At 39.5% G+C, this 15,693-nt stretch overlaps 1 protein-coding gene across 3 annotated transcripts in view; it reads left to right on the top strand.

The window, feature by feature from the left end:
• The window catches only part of FAR2 (fatty acyl-CoA reductase 2), a 119,688-nt gene that overhangs the window by 74,756 nt on the left and 29,239 nt on the right, over positions 1–15,693 (top strand). For all 3 annotated transcript variants that reach the window (XM_015871232.3, XM_015871226.2, XM_085522425.1), the window contains exons 3-4: positions 9,821–9,996; positions 12,640–12,819. In XM_015871232.3, coding sequence (XP_015726718.1) covers positions 9,821–9,996; positions 12,640–12,819 — 356 coding nt within the window. The remainder of the gene's footprint in view (positions 1–9,820; positions 9,997–12,639; positions 12,820–15,693) is intronic.

Below are 15,693 nucleotides of genomic sequence, written 5' to 3'. Positions count from 1 at the left end.
TATTGGGGTCAGTCCTACTTAATATCTTTATTGATGACCTGGACAAGGGGATTGAGTGTGCCCTCACTAAGTTTGCAGATGACACCAAGCTGGGAGGATGTGTCAATGTTCCTGGGGGTAGGACAGTTCTTCAGAGGGATTTGGGCAGGCTGGATCACTAGTGTGATGCCAGCAGAATGGAGTTCAGCAAGACCAAGTGCCAGGTCCTGCTCTTTCACCACAACAATTCCAGGCAATGCTACAGGCTTGTGGCAGAGTGGCTGAAAGACTGTGATGAGGAAACACACTTCGGGGATGTTGATAAGTGCTCACCTGAACATGAGCCAGCACTGTGCCCAGGTGGCCAAGAAGGCCAATGGCATCCTGGCTTGTAAAATAGTGTAGCTGGAAGGATCAGGGATGTGATTGTCTCCCCATGCTCAATGCTGTTGAGGCTGCACCTTGAGTACTGTGTTCTGAGTTTTGGGCCCCTCACTACAAGAAGGATATTGTGGTCTTGGAGCGCATGCAGTGAAGGGCATAAAGCTGGTGAGGGGTCTGGAGCACAGGTCTTAAGAAGAACAACTGAAGGAACTGGGATTGTTTAGTCTGGAGGAGAGGAGGCTCAGGAGAGACCTCATCTCTACAACTACCTGGAAGGTGGTTGTGGCAAGGGTGGATGTTCGCCTCTTCTCCTAACTAGTGACAGGACTAGAGGGAGGGGCCTCAAGTTGCACCAGGGGACATTCAGGTTGGATATTAGGAAAACTTTCTTCTCCAAAAGAGGGGAGATTTAGATTGGATATGGGGAAAATGTTTGTGTTTTTTCTTTTTGTTTTTTTTTTTTTTTAAATGACATTGACGGTGATGCATTGGAAATGGTTACCAGAGATGTGGAGGATGCCACATCCTTGGAGACATTTAAGGACAGACTGAACAGGACTCTGAGCAACCTGATGTAGCTGTAGGTGTCCTTGTTCGCTGCAAGAGAGTTGGACTAGATGGCCTTGAGAGGTCCCTTCCAACTGAAATAATTCTATGATTCTATGATTAACTGTGTTCTTAACGATGGCATCTCTCCTCTATGCCTCAAGAAGAGGAAGGGAAATGATCAGGGATCTTGAGGAAGTGGAAGTGCAGGACATTCACCCGTGGTTGACACAACTGCTGCATTTTTGGGGTACATGAGCAGGGTTATGTATCTCAGCTCTCTCAGAATTACTTAGAGCATCTGTGCTGTTGTCCCTGAAGCCAGATTCTGAATGCATGCCAGTTTTATGTGTTAGTACAGGTTATGTGCTAGCTGTCTGAACTACGTGTGTGGCAACCAATGTGATTGTCCTATTTAGGAACAATGTTATAGCAGAAGGAGAAGTACCCAGAGAGTCTAACTGAGATATGGTTGCCTGGATGTGGGCATCCCTCACTGGCTTTTTTGGCAAAGGTCTGTTTTCACTATAAAGCAGCACCATTAACTGTGAGTTTATATGTCATCTACTGTATGGAAACAGCAGCAGGCCAAAGCTAGGCCTGCTGTAAATTTTAGCCAGATTTAGTCATCAGATACTGTGACCATTTGTATAAATAACGACTGCTGCACAGACTACAGCCTGTCAGCTGATTGCATAGTGCTAGGTCAGCTGTTTCACAGCTGGATGAAGATTTCATCATGCTACATTTAGTCTCTTTTTCACATCACTCCTCTGGAACTTAACGACTGAGTGAATTCCCTGTTGCCAGGACTGCAGCTCACTCATTTTTAAGGCTTTACAGTATCATCTTGCCTTCTTTGTGAAAGATCTATTGAGCGAAGTATACCTGGTCAGTCAGGTGTGTGTTTGTGTATGCCTGTATCTGGCCTGGCTCTCCCCACTAATTCTTCATGTGAAAAGAAGTTGTATCTGAGAGGATACTTTGCAGCTGCTGGCTACATGTGATACTCACTTCTCCAAAAGCCCGCACCACACCCTTGACTTGACTATACATGTGAATCCTATATTTTCAGAGAGGAGGAACTTCAGAATTCCACATCTCTGATATATAGCATTGTTTAGAATCATAGAATCAGAATTGCTTAGGTTGGAAAAGACCTTAAAGATCAAGTCCAACCACAGCCTAATCACACTACCCTAACTCTAACAACCCACCACTAAATAAATCGTGTCCCTGAGCACCACATCCAAGCTGTTTTTAAACACATCCAGGGATGGTGACTCAGCCACCTCCCTGGGGAGCCTATTCCAGTGCTTAACAAACCTTTCTGTAAAGAAGTTTATCCCAATATCCAACTTAAACTTCCCTTGGTACAACTTGAGGCCATTTCCTCTTGTCCTGTCACCAGTGAGAAGAGACCAGCCCCATTCTTTCTGTAAGTGCCTTTCAGATACTGGAAGAGAGCAATAAGGTCTCCCCACAGCCTCATTCTGTCTAGACAGCCCTTAGATATGCCAGTCTCCATAGACTTTTAAAAATCAACTTGATCTTAGGTATTTTAAAACGTGACAATGTCATCTCTCCAAAAAGTAGGCCTCTGTGTTTGGCACAGCAGTTGCTCCTGGCTGCTTGGTCTTAGGGGACTCAATAAGCACCTCTGAAATTTCATGGCACCCAAGCAAATCTGGTGGTGAAACTTAAAAGATCTGTAAGTAAGTCAGTAGATATGGAAAAGCAGATTCACATCCTGTATCTTTATAACACTGTGCCTATTAATGCTTCCAAGTGCATACTTCAATTCTCTAAGTAACTGGTTGTGAATTCTATGTGGCAGGGGTTGGGATAGGATGGGATGAGAAGGAAAACAGTTCTGGAAAATGTGTGGGAAGAACTGTATTAAATTGATCCTGCAGAAAAAGCTTGAAGTATTACAATCCTCCTTCTCTGTGCTTAATTATTTCCCTGTGCAAAATGTGAAATATGCCATCAAATTATGATAGTGATAGGGGTACAAGAAATGTCTACAAGGAATTTAAAAAAAGCTCCATAGTCTCTGTGACTTGTCCACCCACATACATGATGGTACAATAATGACTACAGAAATGTCTGTCAAGTCTGTAATAGTCCTGTCTGCCATGCCTGTCTTGGAAAGAGCTAGTTGCAGATTTACTGTTGTTATCTGAATACTCATGCTAGAAAAAAACTACTTTGCCAGCAGCTAGTTTACAAGGTAATTGGCCATTTCAAAATGCAAATGCATCCTAAGTAGCTGGCTATCACATTAACCTTAGCTGAGCTATATTGATATTTACTGTGTCAAGTCTTTGTTAATGTTGTCTTTATCTTTTGTATGGGAAACTGGTAATCAAAGCCTGAACCTCTGATTAATCAGCTGAGCCAAGTGTTGGGTCAGTTGTGGGAGAACAGGTGAGAGTAATCTAGCTGTGCTCCCAGAAGGGGTGGAGCTCGACTCCACCTCCTCTAAGACCTCATTTAAGGGCTGACCCCCATGGAGGCAGCATCTCTCAGAGATTGCTTCCTGGTGGAGATTGCCCCAGTTTTTCCAGCCAAGGCACTGATATTGGTGAATTTTTCCTTTACCTTTTAAATATTTATCATCTTTCATATTATTCACCCTTACTATCTTTAAATAATCAGCTCTTGTGTGCTAGTTGTTGGTTATGAGTACTGTATTTCCAAAACATGAATTCTACTCAGGGGAAAATAATAATTCTAGACTGAAGCATAAGGCATTTGATTTCTTATAATGAGGAACACTCTACCATGTGCTTTCTAACTGGTTAGATGAATTATGATTTACTTGCCTTGCGAAGAGCCATACTTAAGAGCAACTTCCTGAGGCAGAGAGCGAGCAAAGGAAAGAAGGGACTATCCTGATTAATGCTACTTGAGCTGGATTTTCACACATTTCTTTACTGACCAGTCCTGGTGCTTACTGCTAGAAATGTACCAGTCTAAAAATCAATTGCAAGGTAATTACTCTATGTCAAGAATCAACTAGGTTATTTCTCAGATTTGCTGCCATGGCAATTCTAAAAGTAGCAATGTACATTCTTTTCTTCAAGCATCTACTGGAGGACTTCTATTAGTGGCATACACTACTGGGATGCGTTTGATAAGCTGTTTTGTCAGATCAGAACTTCAGAGATTAGGCTTTTGCATAGCTATTTTCATGCCCTTGCTACCTTCAGGATTTTAGATTCAAGCTGGTCACTCATATCCATTTATGATGCTGCCACTGAAGTCAAAGAAGAATGACTGCACTAGGGTGTTTAATCTATTACAAGAATTGCTTCAAAAGTAATATTTCCTGTTTTGTTATGTTAGCTCATGACATCAGTGGTGGATGTTGGTAGAATGTCAGTAGTGGTTGAAGCTTCCTGCCAATATTCTGTTAGATATTTTTGCTGTGTGATGGATGGCTGCAAAGGGGAAGTCTGAGAAAATGGCGTCTGACATGGAAGTGTGTATGAAGCAAAGGTGAATTCCACCATGTGGAAAAATGGCATCCATTGATATTAACTGATGGTTGCTGAACATCTGTGGAGACTGCACAGTAGATGTTGGCACTATGAGACAATGAATGGTTTGTTTCAATAGTGGCAATGGTGACAAGAAAGACAAGCCACATGCCAGACAGCCATGTACAGAAGTCACATAAAGAAATAAAGAGCATCTTGATCTGCTCATACACATGAATCGACAGATTACGACCAGGGAACTGTGTACAGATCTGAATATCAGCTTCAGTGCTCTGGAAATGATGGTGGCAATGTTGGAATATCACAAAATTTGCACCAGGCGGGTGCCACAAATGCTCACACGAGCAGATGGTGCTCTCCATCTGCATGTTTGTCAGGACCTATTGAATCAACATGAGGTGGAAGGTGACAATTACCTGGATTGTATCATTACGAGTGACAGGACCTGGTGTCACCACCTATGAACTGGAGTCAGAACAGGAGTCCATGTAGTGGCAATGTGAATTTTCCATCAGGGAAGAAGTTCAAGGTGAAGTCCTCAGTGGGAAAAGTGATGTGCACTGCCTTTTGGTATAGGAAAGGGTTTATCCATCTAGATATCCTGGAACCTGGACAAATCATGAACTTTGGCCACTACCTCATGGCACTGACTAAATGGAAGGTTCAAACTTTGAGAATCAGGCAAAAGAAGAAAGCAACTTTTCTCTTGCAACATAATAACACCTTCCTACCACACTCACCATGTAGACCAGATTTGATACCTCCTGACTTCCATCTGTTCAGGCCAATGAAATATGAACTGCATGAGCAACATTTTCCTAGCAACGCCACCAGCATTGCAGCTGTAAATCAGTGGTCCACTGGAGCAAACTTTGAGCGTAGCATGCAGACCCTTATTCAACACTGCCAAAAATGCATAGCTAGTGGTGGTGTCTGTTGGAAAATAGCATTTTGTTGCTAAGAATTTGCTCTATCAAATAGTGCTATTGTGTTCATTGTGTGTGATGTAGCTTCCATGGAAATAAATAGGAGTAAGCTACCTATCTGTATATAATGTAGACTGCTCCCTGTCATTTAGATGCCAGTAATCTGATCTGAAGAGGGTATTTTAATTAATTGCTTTCTTTTTAAATTAGTCCATGCAGCAATGAAACACCTTCTTTATCAAAAGAGATAGTTTCACAGAGTTTTGCCACTTGGCCTGTGTTTTGCTTGGAATAAACATGTTTCCTTTTACAGAAGTAATTCATGCTTAAATTCTCCTGAATTATATTAAGCAATCTCTTCTATTTCTTTGTCTGAGAAGATGGAAGATTACTGGTTTGTTTTACTTATTGTTGTCTGTTTTTGTTTTTAATTGATCTCTTTCAACCTTAATCCACTCAGCATTAGCTCAGATGTATGATGCAGTTTGTGGAATTGCCTAATCTTCCTCCATTTTAAGTGTTCTCATGCTGTAATGCCTTAAGATCTGCATATTATCATGCAAATTAACAAGTTCAGTTGATCCTTTTAGAGAAGCCTGGCATTCTATTAAGCACACTTGGCCCCACCATTCACCATTGCATTGATCTTTCTAAGAAAATTAAGAAAAAGAAAAGGGAGAAGAAAAAATGAAAACACTGCCATCTGGTTAACATAGTGTAATCTGGATGCCTCAACATTGTTTCTGTGTCATGGGAGAAAGGAGAAAGTAACCTTTCTAGACCATTCTTTAAATCTTTGTTCCTTCTGGGTCAGTTACCTTCAGTTTGCCAATCACCTGACCTTGATCCAGCCTGTGAGCAGGCATGAACTTGTCCTTTAACAGGCTCCCTAAAAGAGCCGTTAATGTTAACAGGTGTTCTCAGAGTAAGGAATCTTGAGTAAGGTGATGAAGAGCACTTCTGGGTTACAGCATATATGTATTCAAAGCTTTGGAAGATTGATCTTTCACATCAGAAGAGAGCTCAGGAAATAGTGCTAGCATTACCAAACAAATAGGAGTTCTGTTTTCTCTCCTGCACGTGCTCCACAATGAAGTTCCATGCTGCGTAGTTCCTGCTGCAGCAAGTTGGCCTTTCTTAAGTTTTCCTCGCTGAAGATTGTGGTGCCCCATTAAAAGGAGAACTATGATGGCTTCTTTAAAAAGCTGCCAGAGGACACTGATTTTTTCAAACTCATGTAGTTTTTTTGTTTGTTTGTTTGTTTTGGTTTTTTTTTAATTATTTAGTCTTCACTTCACTGAAAATGTCCCCTAAGGAAGAAGCTAAGCCCATGGCATTTTACAATGTTTGATTGTTCTTTTTTCATTCAGCTGTGCTCTTTCCATAGATGTGCAATTTGTCCTTTCTTGGAAGGTTTATGAAAAAAATCCTGAATGAAAGATTGATGGGCAGAAATCACTTTCAATCATAAATTCTTTAATTTAAGAGCAGAGAACAGAGACAGCCACAGATGTCCAAGCTTAAGTGAGCCGGAGTGGGGAAAGAGACTCATCAAAAACATTCATATCATTTTGAGACTAATTCTGGAAGTTTGTTTTTGTAATAAGAAGTTGACAATATAAATTGAAATCAGAAATTACTTTCATAAATCGGAATTGCCTAACTGTATAACAATAAAATAAGAAAAAAAATTAACAAATTTCAGAATGAAATTCTCCTCTGCTAATAGCAGTACAAACACTGCAGAACCCAAGTCCTTTTTTGAGGATTATAGTGAGAATAGCAGCTATCTTTCTTGAGTGGTTTATCTGTTTTCCTACAAGGCTGTGGCGTTGCCACTGCAATGTGAATGAATACTCAGGAAGGCATAATGCAGAGTTATCGATTTCCCTCCACTTACTTAATACTGGACATAGATGATCAAACATTTTTTCTTCGCTATAATTATGTTGTAATTAGTGTATCGCTTCTGTGTTATTTCAGACTTGGGTAGAATTTTCATGCAGTTCCATCAGTACAGTATTCCAGACTTTTCTATTCCTGAAATCTAACTTGGATGGACAGATGGCTTCCATAAAGGAAAGACAGAACCATGCTAAGGCCTTATGCAGTTATTAGAAACTTCTTGTATATTGTCTTCATGAGTTAATCAGAATTTAGTTATTACGCTATTGTTAAACTGTAGAATCAGCATCATCTCTATGTTAGGCATTCATTGAGCTACAGGAAGAAGCACAGAATAAGCTGCATTTGTCTTGTCCTTAAATCTTCTTGCACTTTCACATGAAGTTCTGACAAGTCTGAAACCTTCAGATTTCATAAAAGAGGCAATAGGCTTTGATTAAACAGCTGTTCCTGTTTAATGAACTGAATGTTCTTGTGATCCAGAAGGTTTCCAAAGAGCATGCTGATTTGTGAGCTTCCATTTAGAAACTCTCTTATTCCTTCTGTGGAATGCATTGAGTCACTGGAGGGAAACTATAGTTGTTGAGTAATGTGTAGTACTAGGCAACACCTAACAGCAGGCTCAGAAATGGAAGAGGATATTACCTGCAAGCAGAGGAGATGGGTGTAGGCAGAATATATTTCTCTGAATTTGAATCAAGTTGGCACTACAGAAATACTCTTCTGTTTATATACACTATGACTGAAATAGAAAATGGGCTGATATTCTTTCTTTACCTTTGCATTATTTTTCCCAAAGTAAAACAGGCACTAGGTAATTCTTACTGAGAGGAGTTTTTCACTGTCTTTGCAATAGAACAAACAAATGAGCAATTGTTCTTAAAATTCTTAAAAGATAACTTCAGTCTTACATTGTCTTCTGAGAACTCTTCCATAAGCACTGGAGACATCAGAAATAATGCAATCTCCAGGAAAACAAGAGACGGTGATAGTAAAGAGGTGTGCAAACTCAGTTACTAGTGGGTAAGCTACGCAGCAGAGGAAACAACCAAATAAATCAGAGCTACTGAAAAGTCAGCTGGTCCATCTTCTTACCCTGAAACAGGCCTAGCTATTTCCTGCCCTTCCTGGTAATGCTTATCTTGGCAGTTTATAAATGTATCCAAAGCAGTATCCCACAGCTTCTACCAGTGATTTGTCCCAGCACTTAGTCATTTTTGTCTGTGGGCTGGTTACCTTTGAAGTGTGGTTATCCTTTGAAAACTAGACTATATATACCTCTTCAGATTCTACTCACTCTCTATTCCTGTTATTCTTTCTGCCTTTGTTGTTGTTGGCTCTCTGCCCCCAATTAACTGTTACTATTATTTCAATTGTAGTTGTGCAAATAAAATGATGCTAGCTGGAAACAAAACCTTTAGAACAGACATTTATAGTTTTGCCCAATTCAAAACAGAAGGATTTTTTCAAATTGTACTGTAACAAATTCACATAATCTTTAGAAATTCAAGACTCAACACCTTTGTCTTTGAGGTTATCCAAATGAAAGGTCACCAAGTGGAACCTGTAGTAGCTGTCGGCTTTCAAGTGTCAAGCAGAACTGCACGCAGATGTGTATAGTGTTATCAGTGACTCAGAGCTAGTGTGTAAAGTATAATTAATTTACAGAGTAAAAATGGGAAATTGCCATTTTTATATGGGCACTTTTCATGTGATAACAGTATTGGTTTCCTATTCCTTTCAGCAGGGCTGCTTATAGTTTTCTCACCGGGTACCTGCTCTCTTAGATCAATGCTAATTTTGGGCCAGTCATCTAACAGATAGTATATGAAAATGTAACAATCTTTTTACTGGATGCATGGTCTTGTCATTCTGCAAAAGACTGGAAAGAAAACATGTTTGAAAGGGCGATTAAACGTAGTCATCGAAATAAATGACTTGAAAGGCCAGCTAGCTGCACATTTGTCCAGCCATGCAACTTGAGGAGTATGGTTTCTCACTGTTCCTTTTTTGCATACCAAGAAAAACTCCCATGATACTTACTTTACATGAATGAAGAGTGCAAATTGGAAAATGGTATTAAAGGATGAGCTGGAGCATGAATTAGTCTTCTATTCTCAAGCCTTCTATAGTGAAATCAAGAAAATAGATGGAGCAAATAATTCATAGGCTTCCCAACTCTGAACTCTGCCCTCCTCCTCCTCCTTAGCTTCCTTTGTGGTCTGTGGTCTGCCCCTGAGGTCAAATAAAAACTGGTCACAGGACATGTGGAGATATAGAAATTTCAGTGGGTGCCCCAAGAAATGAGTGGTCTAGATAAGATACATTCATCTCTTCAGGGCTCGGCATTCCCTCCTGCTTTTGTTGTCATTTGTTTGTATCCCTGTGAAGATTTTATTTGGAAAGAAATATATGAATTAACTATTTTATCATGGTGCTTGTATGTTGTCTCTGAAAGAATGGTGAGGGGAGGATTCTCTTTCATGTCAATATCATTGACGTAATTAGACTGGCTACTAACCAAAGTTATTTCAGTAGCCTAATTCTGTACATTATCTCTGTTTGTGCTTCAAGGTCTTTGACAGGGTTCGAGAAGATTGCCCTAATTTCCATGAGAAGATTAAACCTATTAATGCTGAACTCACTCAGCCCAAGTTGGCCATCAGTGCTGAAGATGAGGAGGAGCTTCTGACCCGGGTCAATATTGTCTTCCACTGTGCAGCAACAGTACGCTTTGATGAACCTCTAAAGTATGTTCTGCTTTCTGTGTTTGCTAATTCAGAATTCACAGTGGTTTGTATTACAGTATTCAGTACATCTCTTATACAGCTGCTTATATTATCTGTTTATACAATTATCTGTTGTATACAATCTGTTTATATTATCGTGCAACATGTAGTCCTGCACTTACCATGCATTTTCTAAATGCTCTAAAAATGTCATGTACATGTGTACTTCAGAAGTGCAGTAACTTGGCAGATTTCCATGGGAACAGAAGGAAAAATGACAAGCTTAGATTGTAAAATAGTAAGAGAGTAAATAATGACCTAAAATTGGTACAGAGAAAAGAGTTTTAGATCAAGAGGGAAATGTTCTGGCAGAACTAGCTGGAGACAGCTTGAAACTAAACTGTTATGTGCATCTTTAAAGCTAGTTAGTGTTAATGGCCTTTATTTGTCAATGAATAACTGAAGAGGGAGATAGAATATGTTTAACAAAATAGCTTTTCATGAGATTTAAAATACCCAATATTCAGAGTAACTAACTGCTGCAAATAAATGCACGATTTCTGAAACAGCTCCCTTGAGACAGCCTTTTCAGAGAAGGCTTTCCATTAAAAAAAAGAAGAAATAAGCATAATAAATGGGATATGTAAACACTTCTGTGCAAATGATTTAGATCAGCAAGCTGAGAGGGCTGATCTGGATAGCCTGATCTTCCTGGTTTTATGATAAATCCTCAAGTCATGAGAATAGAAAGCACAGTTATTGATATTCCATCTTCATTTGCTCCTATGCAGGCTAAATAGATAGCCACCCTGTCCACCATAAAGAGCTGCTTTTTGCAACAACTCATTAGAGAATCCAAGAAAAAGGAAGCAACTCCATTTATAAAAGCAGCTCAAGCTGTAACGAGCAAAGCACTGTACTGCATTAATATCCATAAATGTTCTTGAATTGATAGAGGAATGATTATACTACAAAAATACACCACAGTGACATCTAACATCAAAGGGAAACTACAGCTTTTAATAAGGGAGATAGCTAGAAGGAAATTAAAAGAAAAAGCTTGAATAGTCCTCTGCTTCAAGGTAGCATGGAGGCTGTCTAAAGGCTGACTGTATGTGATCTGTCAAAATCTCTATATGAGAACAAGCAAAATTCACTGTGATAAAATGACAAAATGTGTGAAGATGTTAGACAGAAATTAGTCTTGTCTGAATGAGAACTTAAAAGTCTAGCAAGTTCAGTGTGATACAAAGTCAGTGTTATTGAGATACTAGAAAAGCAGTGACTAAATGAATTATTGGCATCAATATGGCGTACTATTAGGGAATTCTCCAGATGTAATTATTGAGGGCAGAAATCTGAGAAATTATGTTATATTGAAATACTAGTAGATGCAGTTTTAATATAAGTAGAAAAATTAAAGAGCCACAGATAATATTCCCATACAAGGATAAAGGAACTCTTTCCCAGTAGAAATTCATGCTGAGTCTATGCTACGAGTGCAATTCTATTCATCCGATCTTAGAAGGATTACAGTGCAATAGAAATGTACATGAAAAAGTAGCTTTAATGTGGAAGGAAACTAAAGTAGAAATATTCTACAAGAAGGACAAGTGATGAGAAAAGAGAAATCTATACAAAATAGTATCCTTTAATAGCACCATGTTACTAAAATTAGTATATCTGGGTTAAGATATTGTGATCCAAACATTAATTTTACTCTTAGCTTCCACTTTCATTCATCTGGACTATTTACAATTTCACTTCAGTGACTGTATAATTAATTTCTTTAGTATGCCCTTTACTGTACAACATTATTTGTAGTCTCTTATATTTGTTTTCTAATTTAGGGCTGAAAAGATTGCAAATTCCTTAGCCTTTTCCATCCTATATGGGAAAGTGCAACAAAGTTGAGCGTTTCTTCACTGAGATCCAACAAGTATGCACTGTGCATCCTTCAAGGTCAGATTTGTTAACCAGGATGCTTTCTCTATTCTTTTTATCAGTATTTTTCCCAGTCCTTGGGACTTTATCTCTCATTATGGCTTCTTTCAGTATCAACCTGTATTTCAGGGCCCAGGGACCCTTTGCTGAACCCTTACATGTGTCTGGTTTAGCAGTGGTCACCTAGAGAGAAAGCTGAAATTACAACAACTCAGAGGTTATGTATATTGGAAGTATTTGCTCCAGGAGAAGGTGGCAAGTATGTCAGATTTAGACATATTAATGAAATGTTACCTGTGAACCTTCAAACTGAGTAAATAAATATTTGAGTTGATCTGTCAATCCAAGAGCATCTCTCTGAAGGTTATCTTAGATGTTACTGTTTGAAGCTGTACAATGGGAGCACATGCTATATACAAACTGGTAAAACCATAAAGAAACCTAGACCAGCCCTCAGAGGTGATAAAGAATGTGACCAGAGTTAAGAAAAACAACTTTGAGAACAAATAAAAATACGCTGTGAATGAAAGATCAGCATTGTGACCAGCAGCTACCAAGCTACTATACCAGTTACAATGATTTTCTTTGAGCACATTCTGGTCAAACGTGTTATCTGTGACCCCTTCCCTTATTTGTTCATCATTTGTCAGGAAGAAGGGTTTGGATTTGATAAATTCTCCCCAGTGAAATGCATTTTGTTTCTTCTCCTGCCCTCTTTAGACATGCCTTGCAACTGAATGCAATGGGCACACAGAGGCTTCTAGAACTGGCCCAGCAGATGCAGAAGCTGGAAGCTTTCATCCACATCTCCACTGCCTATGCAAACTGTGTGCGGAAATGCATAGATGAAATCATCTACCCACCTCCAGCTGAACCCAAGAAGCTTTTTGATTTAGTAGAGTAAGTAGAAACAACATCATTTGATTGAGCTTACCAATACTTTCCCAAATACAAAAGAATTATAAAGCAACATAAAACAAATTTGATAAGTCTGTCACTACAGTTACTTCTACATTTTTTCACACACCATTTTTAAGAACACATAGTAATTTCATTAGAGTCCAGCACTAAATTATGCACGAGTGTATTGCTACCAGGAATTAAGTTGTGCTGCTTCTTTCTGTAATACTCAGCCTTGCTGCTGCCTTAGTAACATCAGAAAGTTTTCATGTACCTTATGGTCACTTTTTTCTCTCTAGATTCTCAACATTGTTTCAAGAATTCTCCTATACTAAGCTGGAGCGATACAGATATTAGTCAGAAACGGGGTGTTTTAGAAACAGTTTGGAGATATTGCCAAGAGATACAAACCCCCAGAGGGCTGCAACCAAGCCTGCTGAGTTCACACCGTAAGGGCTACTTTCCACAGAGTAACTCTCTTCACACAAGCTGCTGGGCCATCCACAAAAGCAGGACCATTCTCTGTTGAGACCCACAGTTCAATGTGAATATTTAGGAATTTGATGAAATAACAAAAAGGCATGTTTAATGTAATCTGCCAAAATGAGGAATAACTACTAAAAATAACAAAATCTGCTGCTAAAAGTCCCAGGAAGCCTTATCTTTAAAATTTTCCTGCAGATGTAACTTTCTTTTCATTTGTTTAACAGTGTTATTCTATCTGTGTGATATAATCAACTAACATATGAAGTACCAACCCTGAGAGCTGGGATAAATTCTTTCTTGATTCTTGCCAAAAGAAATAATCTCAGAAAATGCTACTCCAGAAAACTTAGTAAAAATCAGTGTTTTCTTTTTCAGTTCTTCCAGTACCCTGGCCGTGTTTGCTTCCAGTTAATAGTTATTTGTCATTTCTCAGAGTGTGATAAATATGTAAGAAATGCCCTATTGCATTAGTGTTGGACTGCCTGGCCCAGTACATTGCCCTCAAGAGTGGCAATGCTTTGCAAGGTACTGGATACAGGGCTGGATACTCCTAATGATGCATTCCCCTTGTAGGCTCCCAGAAACCAGAACCAGTGAATCACAGAATCATAGAATGACTTGGGTTGTAAGAGACCTCAAGGATCATCAGGTTCCAACCCCCCTGCCACATTCCCCTTTGTCAGTATCTACACATGTAAAAAGTTGATTTCCTTCCTGTTTATAATCTCCCTTTAAATACTAGAAGGCTGTAATGAGGTGTCCCTGCAGCCTTCTCTTCTCCAGATTGAACAATCTCAGCTTATTCAGCCTGTCTTCATGGAAGAGGTGCTCCAGCCCTCTGATGATCTTTGTGGCCCCCCGGGATCCTCTCCAAAAGCCTGAAATCTTTCCCTGTGTTAGGGGCTGCAGACCTGGATGCAGTAGTCCAGATGGGGCCTCATAAGGGCAGAGTAGAGGGTGACATCTCCATTGAGCTACTGGCAACTCACTTCTGGTGCAGTCAAGGATGCCATTAGTCTTCTGGGCTGCAAGCTCATTTTAATCTGATGTAACACCCCTCGTTGCAAGAAGGGTGTTACATCCCATTACTTTTAGTTTCATTTTGAATTCATGAATAATTTTTAAAATCTCTTTTTGAAATTTGTGGTACTTTGCTTCTGCAACCCCTCTATGATAACAAGTTCTAGAATTTTACTAACTGCAGTGTGAAGGTGAGCTTCCTTTTATCTGTTTCAAACTGCTGTCCTCATGGTTTCATTTCATGCCCTGAAGTTATAGCACTGGAGTATATGCAGCATTTGCCCTATTCATGGCTGATGTGGAACTTTCAGCTGTGCTCCCAAGAGCTCTCGCTGAGCAGTAGCTGCCAGCTCTAAGTTCAGTCACCTTTAAGAACAGTTTAGCCTGCTTTTCCCTAAATACATTACCTTACATTTATCTGCAGGGAAGCTCAGCTGCAATTTTTTGCCCAGTGACTCAGTTTTATAATGTCCATTGGAGTTCATCACTATCAATATTATATATCACTGCTTCTAAAAGCCTACCACAACTTGCAACTTCAGAAACAATTAGTGGTGATGGCTCAGATAAAAAGACACCAGCAAAGCAGTCTGAACATTAATCTTTAACATGTAGAAGTGTCTAGCCACCCCAGATGTTGCTGCTTCAGATAAGACAGTAAGAATTCATTTATCGTAGTTTTTATATGCAGCAAAGAGAAAGACATTTAAAAGTCAGCTTGAGTGACAGAGGATGGGCTCTCAAATAAGTCCTTCAGTGTAGTTTCTTTGGTTGTAGGTTTGGTTGTTGTTTCTGACTCGCGTAATAAGAGACTTTTTTCCTTGCTTTTTTGCTTGGATTTTCAGTTTGTTTTACAGCTTTTCCTGTGTTTTTACTCCAGAAGTTCACCACTTTCTGGTGCTTCTACTGAAATAAAATTCACACCATGCCCTCAGCTAGGATAGTATCTGTTTCTTTACAGTGTTTGCATGTACAGGTGTAATTGCTCACAGTGAAGACGATCACAGCCCTCAAAGGCACTGAATTCAGGTGGGCCTTGGTGAAAACAACTGCCTTCAGGGTAACTGGTTTAGAAACTGAACTGCAAATCAAAGGTAATGTATGAGGGAGATGCATAGAGGAGCAGGGATGTCAGGAGGTAAGATAAGGAGGAGATGGGCAGAACAAGCACTTTGTAGTGTGAATTTTTAACACATTGTGAAAGTTCAAGTAGAAGAGAATGCATCAAAAACTGTGATCCCACAACTGGACTAAGTTCAGTGTTATTTTTGGCCGTACAACTACTACTTACCTGTGATTCTGTATTCAGGTAAAATCCGTGTAGAAATCCAGATGTTACTTCTATTCTATTGCTACTGTTGTATCCCT

Source organism: Coturnix japonica, chromosome 1 (genome assembly GCF_054131305.1).
Source record: "Coturnix japonica strain WE chromosome 1, WE-NBRP24, whole genome shotgun sequence".
In the NCBI taxonomy this organism is placed as follows: Eukaryota; Metazoa; Chordata; class Aves; order Galliformes; family Phasianidae; genus Coturnix; species Coturnix japonica.
The sequence above is the reverse complement of the archived record's forward strand: the minus strand, read 5'-3'. Positions and strand labels throughout refer to the sequence as shown.